The sequence below is a fragment of the Diplotaxodon limnothrissa genome, linkage group LG3 (genome assembly GCF_057381915.1).
Source record: "Diplotaxodon limnothrissa isolate DT_005_m linkage group LG3, D_limnothrissa_male_GT1.1, whole genome shotgun sequence".
Classification (NCBI taxonomy): domain Eukaryota; kingdom Metazoa; phylum Chordata; class Actinopteri; order Cichliformes; family Cichlidae; genus Diplotaxodon; species Diplotaxodon limnothrissa.
The window spans coordinates 61,993,600-62,008,583 of NC_140598.1; the positions used below are offsets into that span (position 1 = coordinate 61,993,600).

The 14,984-nt window shown below is 43.3% G+C and overlaps 1 protein-coding gene across 1 annotated transcript in view; it reads right to left on the bottom strand.

Annotated features, from left to right (window-relative positions):
- LOC146636801 (uncharacterized) overlaps positions 1 to 11,735 on the bottom strand; it is a 90,101-nt gene extending 78,366 nt beyond the window's left edge. The window contains exons 1-3 of the mRNA XM_085350373.1: positions 11,718 to 11,735; positions 10,727 to 10,918; positions 9,803 to 10,474 (exon numbers count right to left, since the gene is read on the bottom strand). Of these exons, the coding sequence (XP_085206499.1) occupies positions 9,803 to 10,474; positions 10,727 to 10,918; positions 11,718 to 11,735 (882 nt within the window). The remainder of the gene's footprint in view (positions 1 to 9,802; positions 10,475 to 10,726; positions 10,919 to 11,717) is intronic.
- Positions 11,736 to 14,984: the final 3,249 nt, after the last annotated feature.

Below are 14,984 nucleotides of genomic sequence, written 5' to 3' on the forward strand. Positions count from 1 at the left end.
CCTGCATTGAGAAGACATTTCTCCTCTCAGCTAACTTCTGCCGAAGTCTACTTTTCCACTCCTCGGGGATAGGGGAGTCCCCAAAGTCAAAGAGGTTTGGATCTATTTTCTCAGTGGCCAGGTCAGAGGGTTGGACTGGGGTGACTGTATCCACAGCAAACATTTCAGCAATGACAGATCCCACTGGTATGGAGACTGTCTTGGTGGACTCATTTTGGAGGAGCACATTCAAGCTATTGCTGTCTATACCAGCATCTGAGAGCACACCTGGCTGTACCAGCACGCCGGCGGGGAGTAACTGGGTAGAGGGTGCATCAATCAAGATAAGGTCTTTGGAGGGGGCACTGTGCCTGTCTACTTTGCAGGTGGCATAGCAATTTGCTCCTGGGGCGATAGAAAGAGGGCAGGGCCCTTTCCATTTTATCTGTCCCAGCACATCATTTTTTGGCAGTTGCTCCTGTGCCCTAATGGGGGCATACACAGACTGAATTCTCATGGAATGAGCTGTGTTCTGGTCACCTTTCATTTGCACCAAGTCCCATAAGCGGCGGAACAGAGACGTATTGGTGCCCACCAACACGGGGGTTTGTTGCTGGTTTTTCGGGTCAGGACAAATCAATGCGAGCACTTCTACTCGCCCGGAGACACCAGTGATCTCCTTGGTAAACTCCATCTCTACAACAACATAGCCTTTGTAGGGATACTCTGTGTCAGCAAGTCCCCAGAGTCCCAAGCGAGAGAGAGGTTTTATGGGGACATCTTCCAAGTGTTGGTTATACCAGCTTTCAAAGATAATAGTCACGTTAGACCCACTATCAATAAGAGCATCACAGGCCACATCATTGACTTTGACTGTGTGAATAAATGACGGGCCTACAAGACCCTCAGGCAGGCCTGTGTCAGTTTCTGGGACTTCGACCTTGTTGGTCCAAGCAACGCATTGCTCTTCTCCGGTAGGATTTGGGTCCTCCTTGTTAGGACCAGATACTCCTCGTACTAATCGTATGAGTTTTCTTATGACTTTCTGCGGGTTCTCGGGTGCAGTGCACCTTGTAGCTATGTGACCATTTTCTCCACACTTATAGCAGAAATATTCATCACTCTCTCTAGCAGATGATGCTTTAAAAGAAGCAGGCTTGGGGTAAGAAGCTGCTTTGTCTCTGCGAGACTGAGTTGAGTGTTCTTGTGGGGGCTCACTTGTAGACTTCACCGCCATCACACTCATTTTATTTTCTAGTGCTTTCACTTGCTTTCTGAGTGCCCGTATTTCGCTCTGCGAATCACTTTTCTGTTTTTGCTTCTCTGTTGGGGGTTTGATGGTGCAATCAGACAGCGGTTGAATTCCTGAGTGGTTTCTTTCCTCTAACTGTGCTCTCAACTCTTGAATCTGAGCTTGCAGTTCACTCTGAGTGACCGCTTCAGACTCTTTCTCCTTTTCCACCTTAACTGTGCGAACCCTTTGGTGACACTTAGATGTGGTCTGGCTTTGTTTGGCTGCTTGACGGCCTTCCTCTTCCATCACCTCTCTTAACAAGTTCAGGAATGAGGGAGGATTTTCCATTCGCTCCCTTATTTTCAACTGAAGCAACATAAGCTCAGAAGTGGATCCTTTAACTAACTGCTCTAACCGAGCTTTGTTAGCAGCACTAACTGGTAAACCACCTCCCTGGACTACTTTAACAAGAGACCTCTCTAATCTTCGCAGAAACTCAGACAGGTGCTCACCAGGCTGTTGGTGAAGGGCTCTGAATGACAGATAGAGCTCCTCTGCGGACTCTACTCTGCCAAAAATGGTCTCTATGGCCTCTATGTAGTCCTGGGAACTAGCATCAGGTTGAGTCAGACGCACGGCCTGAATGATCTCCAAGGCAGGCCCTTTGAGACTTTCCAGTATGCGTCTACGTTTTTCTTTATCGGAGCACTCGCCTTCATCTACTAGGAGTCTCGCTTGCTCCAACCAGGTATCCAAGACTTCTTCCCCAGCTGGGGTGGGAATGACCCCGGAAAATGTCCTTAGACGTCTATATGGATGGCTTTCAGGCTGTTTGTTTGTTCTGACCATTAACTCACCTACTGCACGGATGATGGCTTCAGAATTACCATCCACTTCCCCTCCGTGGGTGCGTAACCCTTGGATATCCTCTAAGGTTTTCCCTTCATTCTGCAGAAAAGTGAGTAACTTTCCCTCAAAGTCATCTGGCTGAGGTTCAATGTAGTACACTGCTTTCCAGCCACTTCCACCACTTATTGGCATTATCTCAGGGGGGATTGTCGTGGGGTTTATCTCCTCACGACACTCACACAACACCATTAATGATTTTAGTTGAGAGTTAAACATTTTTCCCTTAACTACTACTTTTCCCAAAGCTTTGATAGTCCCTGCTGTTTCTTCTATTTCATCTCTCGAAACACCTTCCGGTACCCCATACAATAGTAGAGCATGTTTCAAATCTATTGATTCCCCTTTGCACCAGTTGACCAACTCAAGTTGTGACGGTCTGCTCCTTTGTTGTGTCATCATTGCTATCTGGTTTATTTTTTTGTTGCACGTTTGACTACTTTAACAATTTGACAGTTGTGGGGTCGACCTGTTATCCTCTTGGTCCAAAAATAAATTTAGTTTACTTTAGTTAAATATCCCAGCGGTGCCTCCATTTATGTAACCCAGGTCCCACGTAGCTATGGTAAAGCTAGAGTATATAGTACAATGAGACTGGGCCTGGGTTCGTAGTGCTACTAATAATAATACCTGATACCCTCTAATTGCTATAATAAGGACCACCACAACTGTATTTTACACAAATTTATCCCTCACCGGGTATTTATTTAGACAAAAGAAATGAATAAAATAAACAGTTACTTTAATAAAATGGATTGAATTCAAATAAACAAACAAAAATACTGTAAAAATGACTACATGGATTTTAAATAAAAGATTATCAACCCAAAATACCTCCTTTTTAGGTATTTCAACTGTTATTTCAGCTACAACAGCTCACACCTTTAACATGGATGAATTTCAACCTTTGACAATAACTTTGATCAACTACACACTTACTCAATTTAAACCGATTGTGTAACAGTGGGCCCACACACACACACACACACACACACTTTAACCTGTCCACACTACACCTGTAGCACGGTGCTTGATGCAGGCCTGATTCGAAGTTTGGGTGCGGTGAGGCCTAAAACTGATGGCCGCTTCACTCAAACTGAGCAATAAACAAAATATGTGCACTTTAGTTCCAGTTAGTACTCACGAGTCCAATGAGTTTGTTAGTGGGGCAATCAGAAACGGGCAGTTAGTTCACCAGTAGTGAAGACAGTCAGGGGTAAGAAAACAACAGTCAGGGGCGAGGAAACAGCAGGGTCCATCCGGGCAGAAACCTCTCTCTCCTTTCAGAGCGTCCCTCGGCTTCTAAACACATTAAAACACTTGAGCTACAATACCAAATGCTATCACATAACGATTTAGCATTAGCATGCTTTGCTGAAAATCACAGAGCTAAACATACAGCATGGTATCCACAGCACATAACGCGGTAAGTTGCGCTAATTAGCAAGTCGCTAGTTAGCATCACATATCACGATATTATATCACTATAACGAATAGTTACAGTACAAATGTCAAGGCACACAGTCTCATTTACCTCTTGCAGATCACAAATAAGTACTATCAGGACCACGGGTAGTCGACCTCAATGACACACTTAGATGCAAAATCCACACCACGTTTGCCTTACGACATCTCTCTCTTCGGACTTAGCTTCTGTGTCCGCTCCCACAGATTCACACAAACCTTACCACTTGTCCCGCCCCCATAACAGAGAAGAGTGACATTGACTGGCTTGTCAGCACAACAACCAATGACAATACCATATTGAGATAACTGACACTAGATGGGTAAATAAACTTAGGTTACACCCCAACATATTTAGTGTGCACAGAAAATGAACTCTAAATCATGAAACCCTTTTACTTATTGGACTCTTAACTGTAAATGAAATACATTTGTACCAAAGCATATGATTTTTAAACGTTTTATCAACTATTTATAGTTTAACCATTTTTTATTACAGTACACTTTTTCTTTATACTGCAAGCCCGAATAATTGCAGACAGGGCTACATTACAAACTGCTGTTTGATTTTTAAAACAGGAAAAAAGTGGAGAAACAACTGAAAAGACTAACATTTGAATAAAACCTGAAAGCAAGTAAATACTTTCTATGCTGCCTTATGGTAAACTTTGGTAATATTGATGTATAAAGAACAACACTAGCTGATGATGACATACAGTCAGCTGGCATGGTGACACTGCTGGACTGGGACAAAAAAATTGGGCATTTTGACTAGAGACCGGCCCACCAGGTATTAAAGCCAAAAAGCCTTTGAATGAAAACAAATGCTGTTGTGACAGTGATGTACACTGTCTTGTTGGTATATGTATGATTTCTATACATTTTACGTCAGATAAAAACTTTGTTCGCAAGATTCAGATAATTATTTAATAAAAGCTAGATATTTTAAATGAGAATAAGAAAGAAAAGTATTTTTTGTGCCCCCAACTCGTTAATGAGGAACAAATCCTCATTTCATCCTATGATAACAGCATTTTCACCATTTCAGCCAGTGTGAGTGGAGAACAGCCAAGTCTCCTCCCTGATAAACCTCCACATGTACCACCGAAAACAGTTAAATTACAGGGAGTGCAGAATTATTAGGCAAATGAGTATTTTGTCCACATCATCCTCTTCATGCATGTTGTCTTACTCCAAGCTGTATAGGCTCGAAAGCCTACTACCAATTAAGCATATTAGGTGATGTGCATCTCTGTAATGAGAAGGGGTGTGGTCTAATGACATCAACACCCTATATCAGGTGTGCATAATTATTAGGCAACGTCCTTTCCTTTGGCAAAATGGGTCAAAAGAAGGACTTGACAGGCTCAGAAAAGTCAAAAATAGTGAGATATCTTGCAGAGGGATGCAGCAGTCTCAAAATTGCAAAGCTTCTGAAGCGTGATCATCGAGCAATCAAGCGTTTCATTCAAAATAGTCAACAGGGTCGCAAGAAGCGTGTGGAAAAACCAAGGCGCAAAATAACTGCCCATGAACTGAGAAAAGTCAAGCGTGCAGCTGCCAAGATGCCACTTGCCACCAGTTTGGCCATATTTCAGAGCTGCAACATCACTGGAGTGCCCAAGAGCACAAGGTGTGCAATACTCAGAGACATGGCCAAGGTAAGAAAGGCTGAAAGACGACCACCACTGAACAAGACGCACAAGCTGAAACGTCAAGACTGGGCCAAGAAATATCTCAAGACTGGTTTTTCTAAGGTTTTATGGACTGATGAAATGAGAGTGAGTCTTGATGGGCCAGATGGATGGGCCCGTGGCTGGATTGGTAAAGGGCAGTGAGCTCCAGTCCGACTCAGACGCCAGCAAGGTGGAGGTGGAGTACTGGTTTGGGCTGGTATCATCAAAGATGAGCTTGTGGGGCCTTTTCGGGTTGAGGATGGAGTCAAGCTCAACTCCCAGTCCTACTGCCAGTTTCTGGAAGACACCTTCTTCAAGCAGTGGCATAGCTGGACTGGCCATCGGGCATACCGGGCATTTGCCCGGTGGGCCGCTGGCGATTTTTTGTTTTTATGGGCCGATGGATTTTTTTTTTTTTTTTTTAGGAAGGGTATATATAATGAAAGGTGTTGGATTGGCCAATTGGTCATGATCGACTCTGGGCTGGACCAATTACAACCGAGGAGGCTGGATGCACCCTCCCCCTTGTTTAGCAATCACGTGATTTTCGCGCATTGCATGCCGGGAACTCGTGGCATAACAATCCAAGTACTGCATCAAATGCAAGCATTTGCAGCACCGCAAAACGTTCATTCTCCGGTTCCAATACCTTCTTGTTTTTTCTTTGCCGCACAAAAAAGGAATGTACAAAACGAAGGAGAACAATGCCGGTCCGTACAAAAACATACTCGACGAAAAGTCAAAGAAAAGATACGAGGAAAAAATCAAAGGAGTGAAAGGGTCAGACCCTTACGAGCACACAGAGTGGACAAAATACATTAGCGTGCTGCCCAACTTTCACCACGCTCATATTTATAATTATACGCTTCTTGGAGTGAGTGCATACACTCATGAAGTTTAGTAACTTCAGGTCACTGCAACAAGCCCAGGACCAGTTTACCGACGGATGGGTACAGGACCTTGAAACGCACCGTGTAGAACGAAAGACCATCGTACGAACAAAGTTTACCAGTCTCACAAATCGTCTTCATAAATACACATTCGTTAACAGTTTATTAATATAACCTTTGAGCTCAACGGTAATTAATTAGTAGTGGAAATAATTTCTGGTAGCATCACAGAAATGTAGCAGTGACAATAATACTGTATGCTGTAATCGCACTGGACAATTAGTGATACAAAACAACTGTTTTATCCTGTGAATAAAAGAATATGTTTTTGTCAGTGTACCATGGTAATAACAGAAGCGAAACGCAATATTGTGTCAGGACAATTCACTATTTATGCACAATAAACAAAGGAGCATAGCGCGACAATTTCTGTTCAGCGCCAGACTTGCTTGTAACCTATATCACCAATTATGTTAAGAAAAATGACGTATTAACTACTACAAAACTCTGACCTTTGTGGGAATGGAGCAGACTAACATGTGAGCTGGAGTGTTCTGAGACGTTATATTTGGTATATCCAGACCATCAGCTCTTACTTCAGAAACATGGCTTAAAAAATTTATCTTCAACGACGTAATCCGATAAAAAAAAAAAAAGGATCTCTTTACCCGTCGGCTTTCCGTGGCTGTCATGCGACCGGCTATTGCAGTTACAACAGCTTCTTGCCATTTTTTTATTGCTGTGTAACTGAGCTCAATTGAAAGCCTGCGTGCGCTAGCACCTCTTGCCACAAGTTCCCAGAATCCTTTGCGGTTTTACCCCTGAATGACGTCACATTTTCAATTTTTATCCTGGTCGGCCGTTCTCTAGTCAAAATGCCCGGGCTGATTTTTTGTCCCAGTCCAGCCTTGAGCAGTGGTACAGGAAGAAGTCTGCATCCTTGAAGAAAAACATGATTTTCATGCAGGACAATGCTCCATCACACGCGTCCAAGTACTTCACAGCGTGGCTGGCAAGAAAGGGTATAAAAGAAGAAAAACTAATGACATGGCCTCCTTGTTCACCTGATCTGAACCCCATTGAGAACCTGTGGTCCATCATCAAATGTGAGATTTACAAGGAGGGAAAACAGTGCACCTCTCTGAACAGTGTCTGGGAGGCTGTGGTTGCTGCTGCACGCAATGTTGATGGTGAACAGATCAAAACACCGACAGAATCCATGGATGGCAGGCTTTTGAGTGTCCTTGCAAAGAAAGGTGGCTATATTGGTCGCTGATTTGTTTTTGAATGTCAGAAATGTATATTTGTGAATGTGGAGATGTTATATTGCTTTCACTGGTAAAAATAAATAATTGAAATGGGTATATATTTGTTTTTTGTTAAGTTGCCTAATAATTGTGCACAGTAATAGTCACCTGCACACACAGATATCCCCCTAAAATAGCTAAAACTAAAAACAAACTAAAAACTACTTCCACGAACATTCAGCTTTGATATTAGTGTGTGAATGTGTGTGTGAATGGGTGGATGACTGGATATGTAAAGCGCTTTGGGGTCCTTAGGGACTAGTAAAGCGCTATATAAATACAGGCCATTTACCATTAATGAGTTTTTTGGGTTCATTGAGAACATGGTTGTTGTTCAATAATAAAATTATTCCTCAAAAATACAACTTGCCTAATAATTCTGCACTCCCTCTAGTTTGAATATGAAATCAGGGCTCAAACTTCTTGTTCTGAGACCATTTCTTTATTTTTCACACCAAACTGTTTAATAAGACAAACTTTACACAGAGTTCATCAAATATAACTAACGCTTTAACATTATCAGGATTTCATAATGCAAACTTCAAATCAACAAGAAAACAGCTGCAGAACATGTGGATCAAAATGATTTCATTAAAACAACATGTGGACTTCAACGATACAGTAAATACACTAAAGTGAAAGGAGGAGCCAAAAATAGATGTTTAATAGAATTTGAATTATTTAAAGGGTCCTTATGTGTGCTGCCGTTTTTAACGTTTAACATTTCTTTGAAATGAATACATTTAAAAAAAAGAAGTTAATTTTGGAAAAACTAAGAAAGTTCAAATGAAAGAAATTGATATATATCTATATCAGTAATTTTGATCGCCCTGCATGTAGTGACAGTGACAGAGAAGCTGCATGTATAGATGTACATATCTATACATGCAGCTTCCTAAATGTAACATTCAGGATTATTCACTGCAGGTCCAGAAATCAGAGCTACCTCATCAGATCCAAATGTGACATCAGCTGACACTCTTTACATGAGATTCCATCTGAACTCTGTGGAGCCTGATCTCAAGGTTTTTAAGTCCAACCCTGAAGCCAGAAGAGGATCTTTCTCTCTCTTCAGATTCATTGTGATCCAGTGATTTCAGTCCTACATGATCAGGCTGATGTTTGCACAGAGCAGATAATGAAGTGAATGTTTTTGCACATTGGTAACAGTGAAACAGTTTATTTACAGCGTGGAATCGTTTGTGTTTGGAGTATGAACTGAGATTCCTGAAGCTCTTGTCACACTGGTCAGAGCTGAAGTTCGCTTCCATGTGTGTACAATCATGTTTGTTACGATGACCTGATTGTGAGAAGTTTTTGTCACAGTGTCTGCACTTGTATGGTGTCTCTCCTGTGTGGATTTGCTCATTCTTGTTCGTTAAGCTCACGTGCAGTGGTGAAGGATGACCCACACTAGTCACAGATGTGCTTTTTAACCCCACTGTGGAAGAGTTCATGTATTTTTAATGTACTTGGTGTGTGGAAGCCTCTCCCACATTCTTTGCAGTAGTTCATTTTGTCTCCAGTGTGTCTACGTTGATGCGGTTTAAGGTCCCGTTGATGATTGGAGGTTTTTCCACAAAGGTCACAGAGAAACGTTTTCCCACCACCACAGTGACGACAGGGTTGAGAACTGGATCCATCTGTGTTGCTCTGCTTCTAAACAATGACAGCGTAAGTGATCTCTGCCAATGTCCAACTACGTTTTACTGTTTACATTATAACACTCAGCTTACCGAGCGAAAATGACTCTTCATTTTTCCAAACTGTTCATTCAGTATAACTCCATAAGTTTACTGATTCGACTTGTTCCAAACAATCAGGTTAAAATTACAAGATAAAAAAATCAATACATCCTCACAGTAACTGCACTTGTAGAGTTAATTTCTGGTGTGGATCTGTTGGTGTTTTTTTCAGGTGATGTGGAACTTTAAAAGTCTTCTCACACAGTTCACTTTTGTAAGGTCTCTCCTCAGAGTGGCTAAACATGTGTCGTTGTAACTGTGCATCTGTTGTAAACAGTTTCCCACACTGATCACAGCAGGAAACATAATTTCCAGTGTAAATCCGTAGGTGAATATTTCGGTACTGTTTGTCACTGAACCTTTTTCCACAAAAATCGCAGCTGTACGCCTTAATTCCAGAGTGGGTAACTAGATGCTTCTGTAAGTTTCGACTTTGAGCAAAAGCTTTACCACACAAGTCACAGTAGTGTGCTTAAACTACACTGTGGATGAGTTGGTGTTTTTTTAAGGCTCCAGCCCGGGCAAAAGACTTTCCACACAACCCACAGCTGTACGCTTTAACTCCACTGTGGATGAGTTGGTGTCTTTTTAAGTCTCCAGCCTGAGTAAAAGATTTTCCACACAAGTCACAGCTGTAAGGTTTAACTCCACTGTGGATGAGTTGGTGTGTTTTTAAGCCTCCAGCCTGAGTAAAAGATTTTCCACACAAGTCACAGTTGTAAGGTTTAAATCCACTGTGAATGAGTTTGTGTGTTTTTAAGTTTTCTGCCAGGGTAAACCACTTTCCACACAAGTCACAGCTGTAAGGTTTAACTCCACTGTGGATGAGTTGGTGTGTTTTTAAGTTTCCAGCCCAGGTAAAAGACTTTCCACACAAGTCACAGCTGTAAGGTTTAACTCCACTGTGGATGAGTTGGTGTCTTTTTAAGTCTCCAGCCCGGGTAAAAGACTTTCCACACAAGTCACAGCTGTAAGATTTAACTCCACTGTGGATGAGTTGGTGTCTTTTTAAGTCTTTAGCCAGGGTAAAAGACTTTCCACACAAGTCACAGCTGTAAGATTTAACTCCACTGTGGATGAGTTGGTGTGTTTTTAAGTTCTCTGCCTGGGTAAACCACTTTCCACACAAGTCACAGCTGTAAGGTTTAACTACACTGTGGATGAGTTGGTGTTTTTTTAAGGCTCCAGCCAGGGTAAAAGACTTTCCACACAAGTCACAGCTGTATGCTTTAACTCCACTGTGGATGAGTTGGTGTGTTTTTAAGCCTCCAGCCTGAATAAAAGACTTTCCACACAAGTCACAGCTGTAAGGTTTAAATCCACTGTGCATGAGTTGGTGTCTTTTTAAGCTTTTAGCCCAGGCAAAAGACTTTCCACACAACTCACAGTTGTAAGGTTTAAATCCACTGTGCATGAGTTGGTGTCTTTTTAAGCTTTGAGCATGGGTAAAAGACTTTCCACACAACTCACAGCTGTAAGGTTTAAATCCACTGTGGATGAGTTGGTGTCTTTTTAAGGTTTCAGCCAGGGTAAAAGACTTTCCACACATGTCACAGCTGTATGCTTTAACTCCACTGTGGATGAGTTGGTGTCTTTTTAAGGCTCCAGCCTGGGTAAAAGACTTTCCACACAACTCACAGCTGTACGTTTTCTCTCCCTTTCTTCTGTGAGGTTTGTCAGCCTCCTGAGAGTGCTGACGTCTTGCTCCATGTTGGTCCTGCAGTGACAGAGGCAGTGAGTGAAATGCAGTCGTGGAACAAACTGAAACTCCCTCCGTCAGTGGAATCAAACATGTCAACAAACACATTGCTGGTGTGTTACCACCACCTTCTGGTGATAGTATCACATTACAATGATGTAACCAAAACTAATGACATGGCCTCCTTGTTCACCTGATCTGAACCCCATTGAGAACCTGTGGTCCATCATCAAATGTGAGATTTACAAGGAGGGAAAACAGTACACCTCTCTGAACAGTGTCTGGGAGGCTGTGGTTGCTGCTGCACGCAATGTTGATGGTGAACAGATCAAAACACTGACAGAATCCATGGATGGCTATGTTGGTCGCTGATTTGTTTTTGTTTTGTTTTTGAATGTCAGAAATGTATATTTGTGAATGTGGAGATGTTATATTGCTTTTACTGGTAAAAAATAAATAATTGAAATGGGTATATATTTGTTTTTTGTTAAGTTGCCTAATAATTATGCACAGTAATAGTCACCTGCACACACAGATATCCCCCTAAAATAGCTAAAACTAAAAGCAAACTAAAAACTACTTCCAAAAACATTCAGGTTTGATATTAATGTGTTTTTTGGGTTCATTGAGAACATGGTTGTTGTTCAATAGTAAAATTATTCCTCAAAAATACAACTTGCCTAATAATTCTGCACTCCCTGTATGGATGAGCCCAGGATAGAAAAGATAAAGCTGCTGTTAACGGGTTTTTAAAAACCAAGCAGCTGAACACACAGTTTCAATAACAGTGTTGTGTTGTCTGTGATGTTTTTCTCACCTTTTGTGTTGAAGACATTTTTCCTCTGTAGTGGCTGAGCTGAGTCCAAATGGCTGAAATTGTTTCTCTGCTGTTCCAGACTCTTCTGCTCCTGTTACTCCTGTTGTAAAAAAAAAAAAAAAGTATCGATCGATATCGATATTGAACCGTTTGATACAGTGCTTTCGGTTCGGTACGCATATGTATCAAACAATACAAAATTTTAATTTATTTTATCAACTTTTCTTCTGATGATGCTGTCTGTGTTGAGAGCTCAGTGGATCTGCATTCGACTACTCCGCCTAGGCTCCACTGTCGAGCGCAGATCCACTGAGCGCAGCACAAGCTAGCAAGACAGTAGCTAAGCTGGTTGCAACATGGCAAATTGAACCTCCCCCACCCTCATTCAGATCTGGACTTTGGAACTATTTTGGTCTTCATGTGAAGTATGTACGGTGGCCCCTAGAGACAAAGCACGTACAAACTCCAAAACACACGCAAACTCCAAAACACTTGCAAACTCCAAAACACATGCAAATTCCAAAACACAACGGAAGTGCTCCAGGACGCTAGGGGCAGTGTTGAGCTTTTGTTACCTAGTAACTACACAAGCCAGGAAGTACCAATGACCGGATTTGGGGTCTGCAGCCTTAAAGGCCGCATTTTAAGGCCGATTACGTCACAGCGACACGACAAAGACTGTCCCAATTCAAAGGCTGCTCGAAATGCAGCCCTAAAATGCGTCCTTAATTTCCCTGAATTTTAAGGATGGGTCGGTGTAGCCTTCATGGCCCAACATATCCCAGACTTCATAGCGCGGCAGTGGTGTGGACAATTTTGCCGGGAAAAAAAAACGGCGGAAGCGGAGCGGATGAAGAGTAAACTTTCAGAAGTAAGTACTGAATATTATGTCACTTATTTATGCGCAAATGTTTTTATAATGAAGAACATTAAAACATCACTGTTGGCCACATGTTGGGAAAGTTATGTGACATTAGCGATGTTTGTACTAACTTGGTTTTAAAGCCTTTACTTCAAAATATACGCCGTACAATAGTTGACTTTAATCTTACAGAGAATGTGAGGATTTTGTGAATAATTAAAGTCAGTCATATATCCACAAACACAACAAGCTGAAAGTCAGTGAACCTGCTCGGTTTGCAGTCCTGAATATCACGGCACAAGCAGGATCCACTGCACTGTTAATGTGCAAATTCCCTGCTGACTCGGCCTCAGGATGTGTAGAGGCAAGAATCATATATATATATATATATATATATATATATATATATATATGCGCAGTATCTTAGCTGTTCCCAGGACTGCGCTCTTCTGGACAGAGATCTCCGATGTTGTTCCCGGGATCTGCTGGAGCCACTCGCCTAGCTTGGGAGTCACCGCACCTAGTGCTCCGATTACCACGGGGACCACTGTTACCTTCACCCTCCACATCCTCTCGAGCTCTTCTCTGAGCCCTTGGTATTTCTCCAGCTTCTCGTGTTCCTTCTTCCTGATATTGCTGTCATTCGGAACCGCTACATCGATCACTACGGCCGTCTTCTTCTGTTTGTCTACCACCACTATGTCCGGTTGGTTAGCCACCACCATTTTGTCCGTCTGTATCTGGAAGTCCCACAGGATCTTAGCTCGGTCATTCTCCACCACCCTTGGGGGCATCTCCCATTTTGACCTCGGGACTTCCAGGTTATACTCGGCACAGATGTTCCTGTACACTATGCCGGCCACTTGGTTATGGCGTTCCATGTATGCCTTGCCTGCTAGCATCTTGCACCCTGCTGTTATGTGCTGGATTGTCTCTGGGGCATCTTTACACAGCCTGCACCTGGGGTCTTGCCTGGTGTGATAGACCCCAGCCTCTATGGATCTTGTGCTCAGAGCTTGTTCTTGTGCTGCCATGATTAGTGCTTCTGTGCTGTCTTTCAGTCCAGCTTTGTCCAGCCACTGGTAGGATTTCTGGATATCAGCCACCTCCTCTATCTGCCGGTGGTACATACCGTGCAGGGGCCTGTCCTTCCATGATGGTTCCTCGTCTCCCTCCTCTTTCTTGGGTTTCTGCTGCCTGAGGTATTCACTGAGCACTCGGTCAGTTGGGGCCATCTTCCCAATGTATTCTTGGATGTTCGTTGTCTCATCCTGGACTGTGGTGCTGACACTCACCAGTCCCCGGCCCCCTTCCTTCTGCTTAGCGTACAGCCTCAGGGGGCTGGATTTGGGGTGAAACCCTCCATGCATGGTAAGGAGCTTTCTTGTCTTTATGTCAGTGGCTTCTATCTCCTCCTTTGGCCAGCCTATTACCCCAGCAGGGTACCTGATCACGGGCAGGGCGTACGTGTTGATGGCCCGGATCTTGTTCTTACCATTCAGCTGACTCCTCAGGACTTGCCTGACCCTCTGCAGGTACTTGGTGGTTGCAGCTTTTCTAGCGGCCTCTTCATGGTTCCCATTCGCCTGCGGGATCCCCAGGTACTTGTAACTGTCCTCTATGTCTGCAATGTTGCCTTCTGGTAGTTCAATCCCCTCAGTTCTGACTACCTTCCCTCTCTTTGTTACCATCCGACTACACTTCTCCAGTCCGAACGACATTCCAATGTCATTGCTGTATAGCCTGGTAGTGTGGATCAATGAATCGATGTCTCGTTCACTCTTGGCATACAGCTTGATGTCATCCATGTACAGGAGGTGGCTGACAACTGCTCCGTTCTGTAGTCGGTATCCGTAGCCAGTCTTGTTAATGATCTCACTGAGGGGGTTCAGGCCTATGCAGAACAGCAGTGGGGACAGAGCATCTCCTTGGTAGATCCCGCACTTGATGGTAACTTGTGCTATGGGCTTGGAGTTGGCCTCTAGTGTTGTACGCCACATCCCCATTGAGTTCCTGATGAAGGCTCTTAGGGTCCCATTGATCTTGTACAATTCTAGGCATTCCAGTATCCAGCTGTGGGACATTGAGTCATAGGCCTTCTTGTAATCAATCCAGGCAGTGCACAGGTTGGTCAGTCTGGTCTTGCAGTCTCGGCTGATTGTTCTGTCTACCAGTAGCTGGTGTTTTGCGCCTCTGGTATTCTTGCCAATTCCTTTCTGTGTCCCGCTCATGTATTGACCCATGTGCCTGTTCATCTTAGCCGATATGATGCCTGACAGGAGCTTCCATGTAGTACTGAGGCAGGTTATTGGTCGGTAGTTGGAGGGGACCGGTCCCTTCTTGGGGTCCTTGGGGATCAGGACCGTCCGGCCTTCAGTTAGCCATTCCGGGTGTCTCTCGTTAAC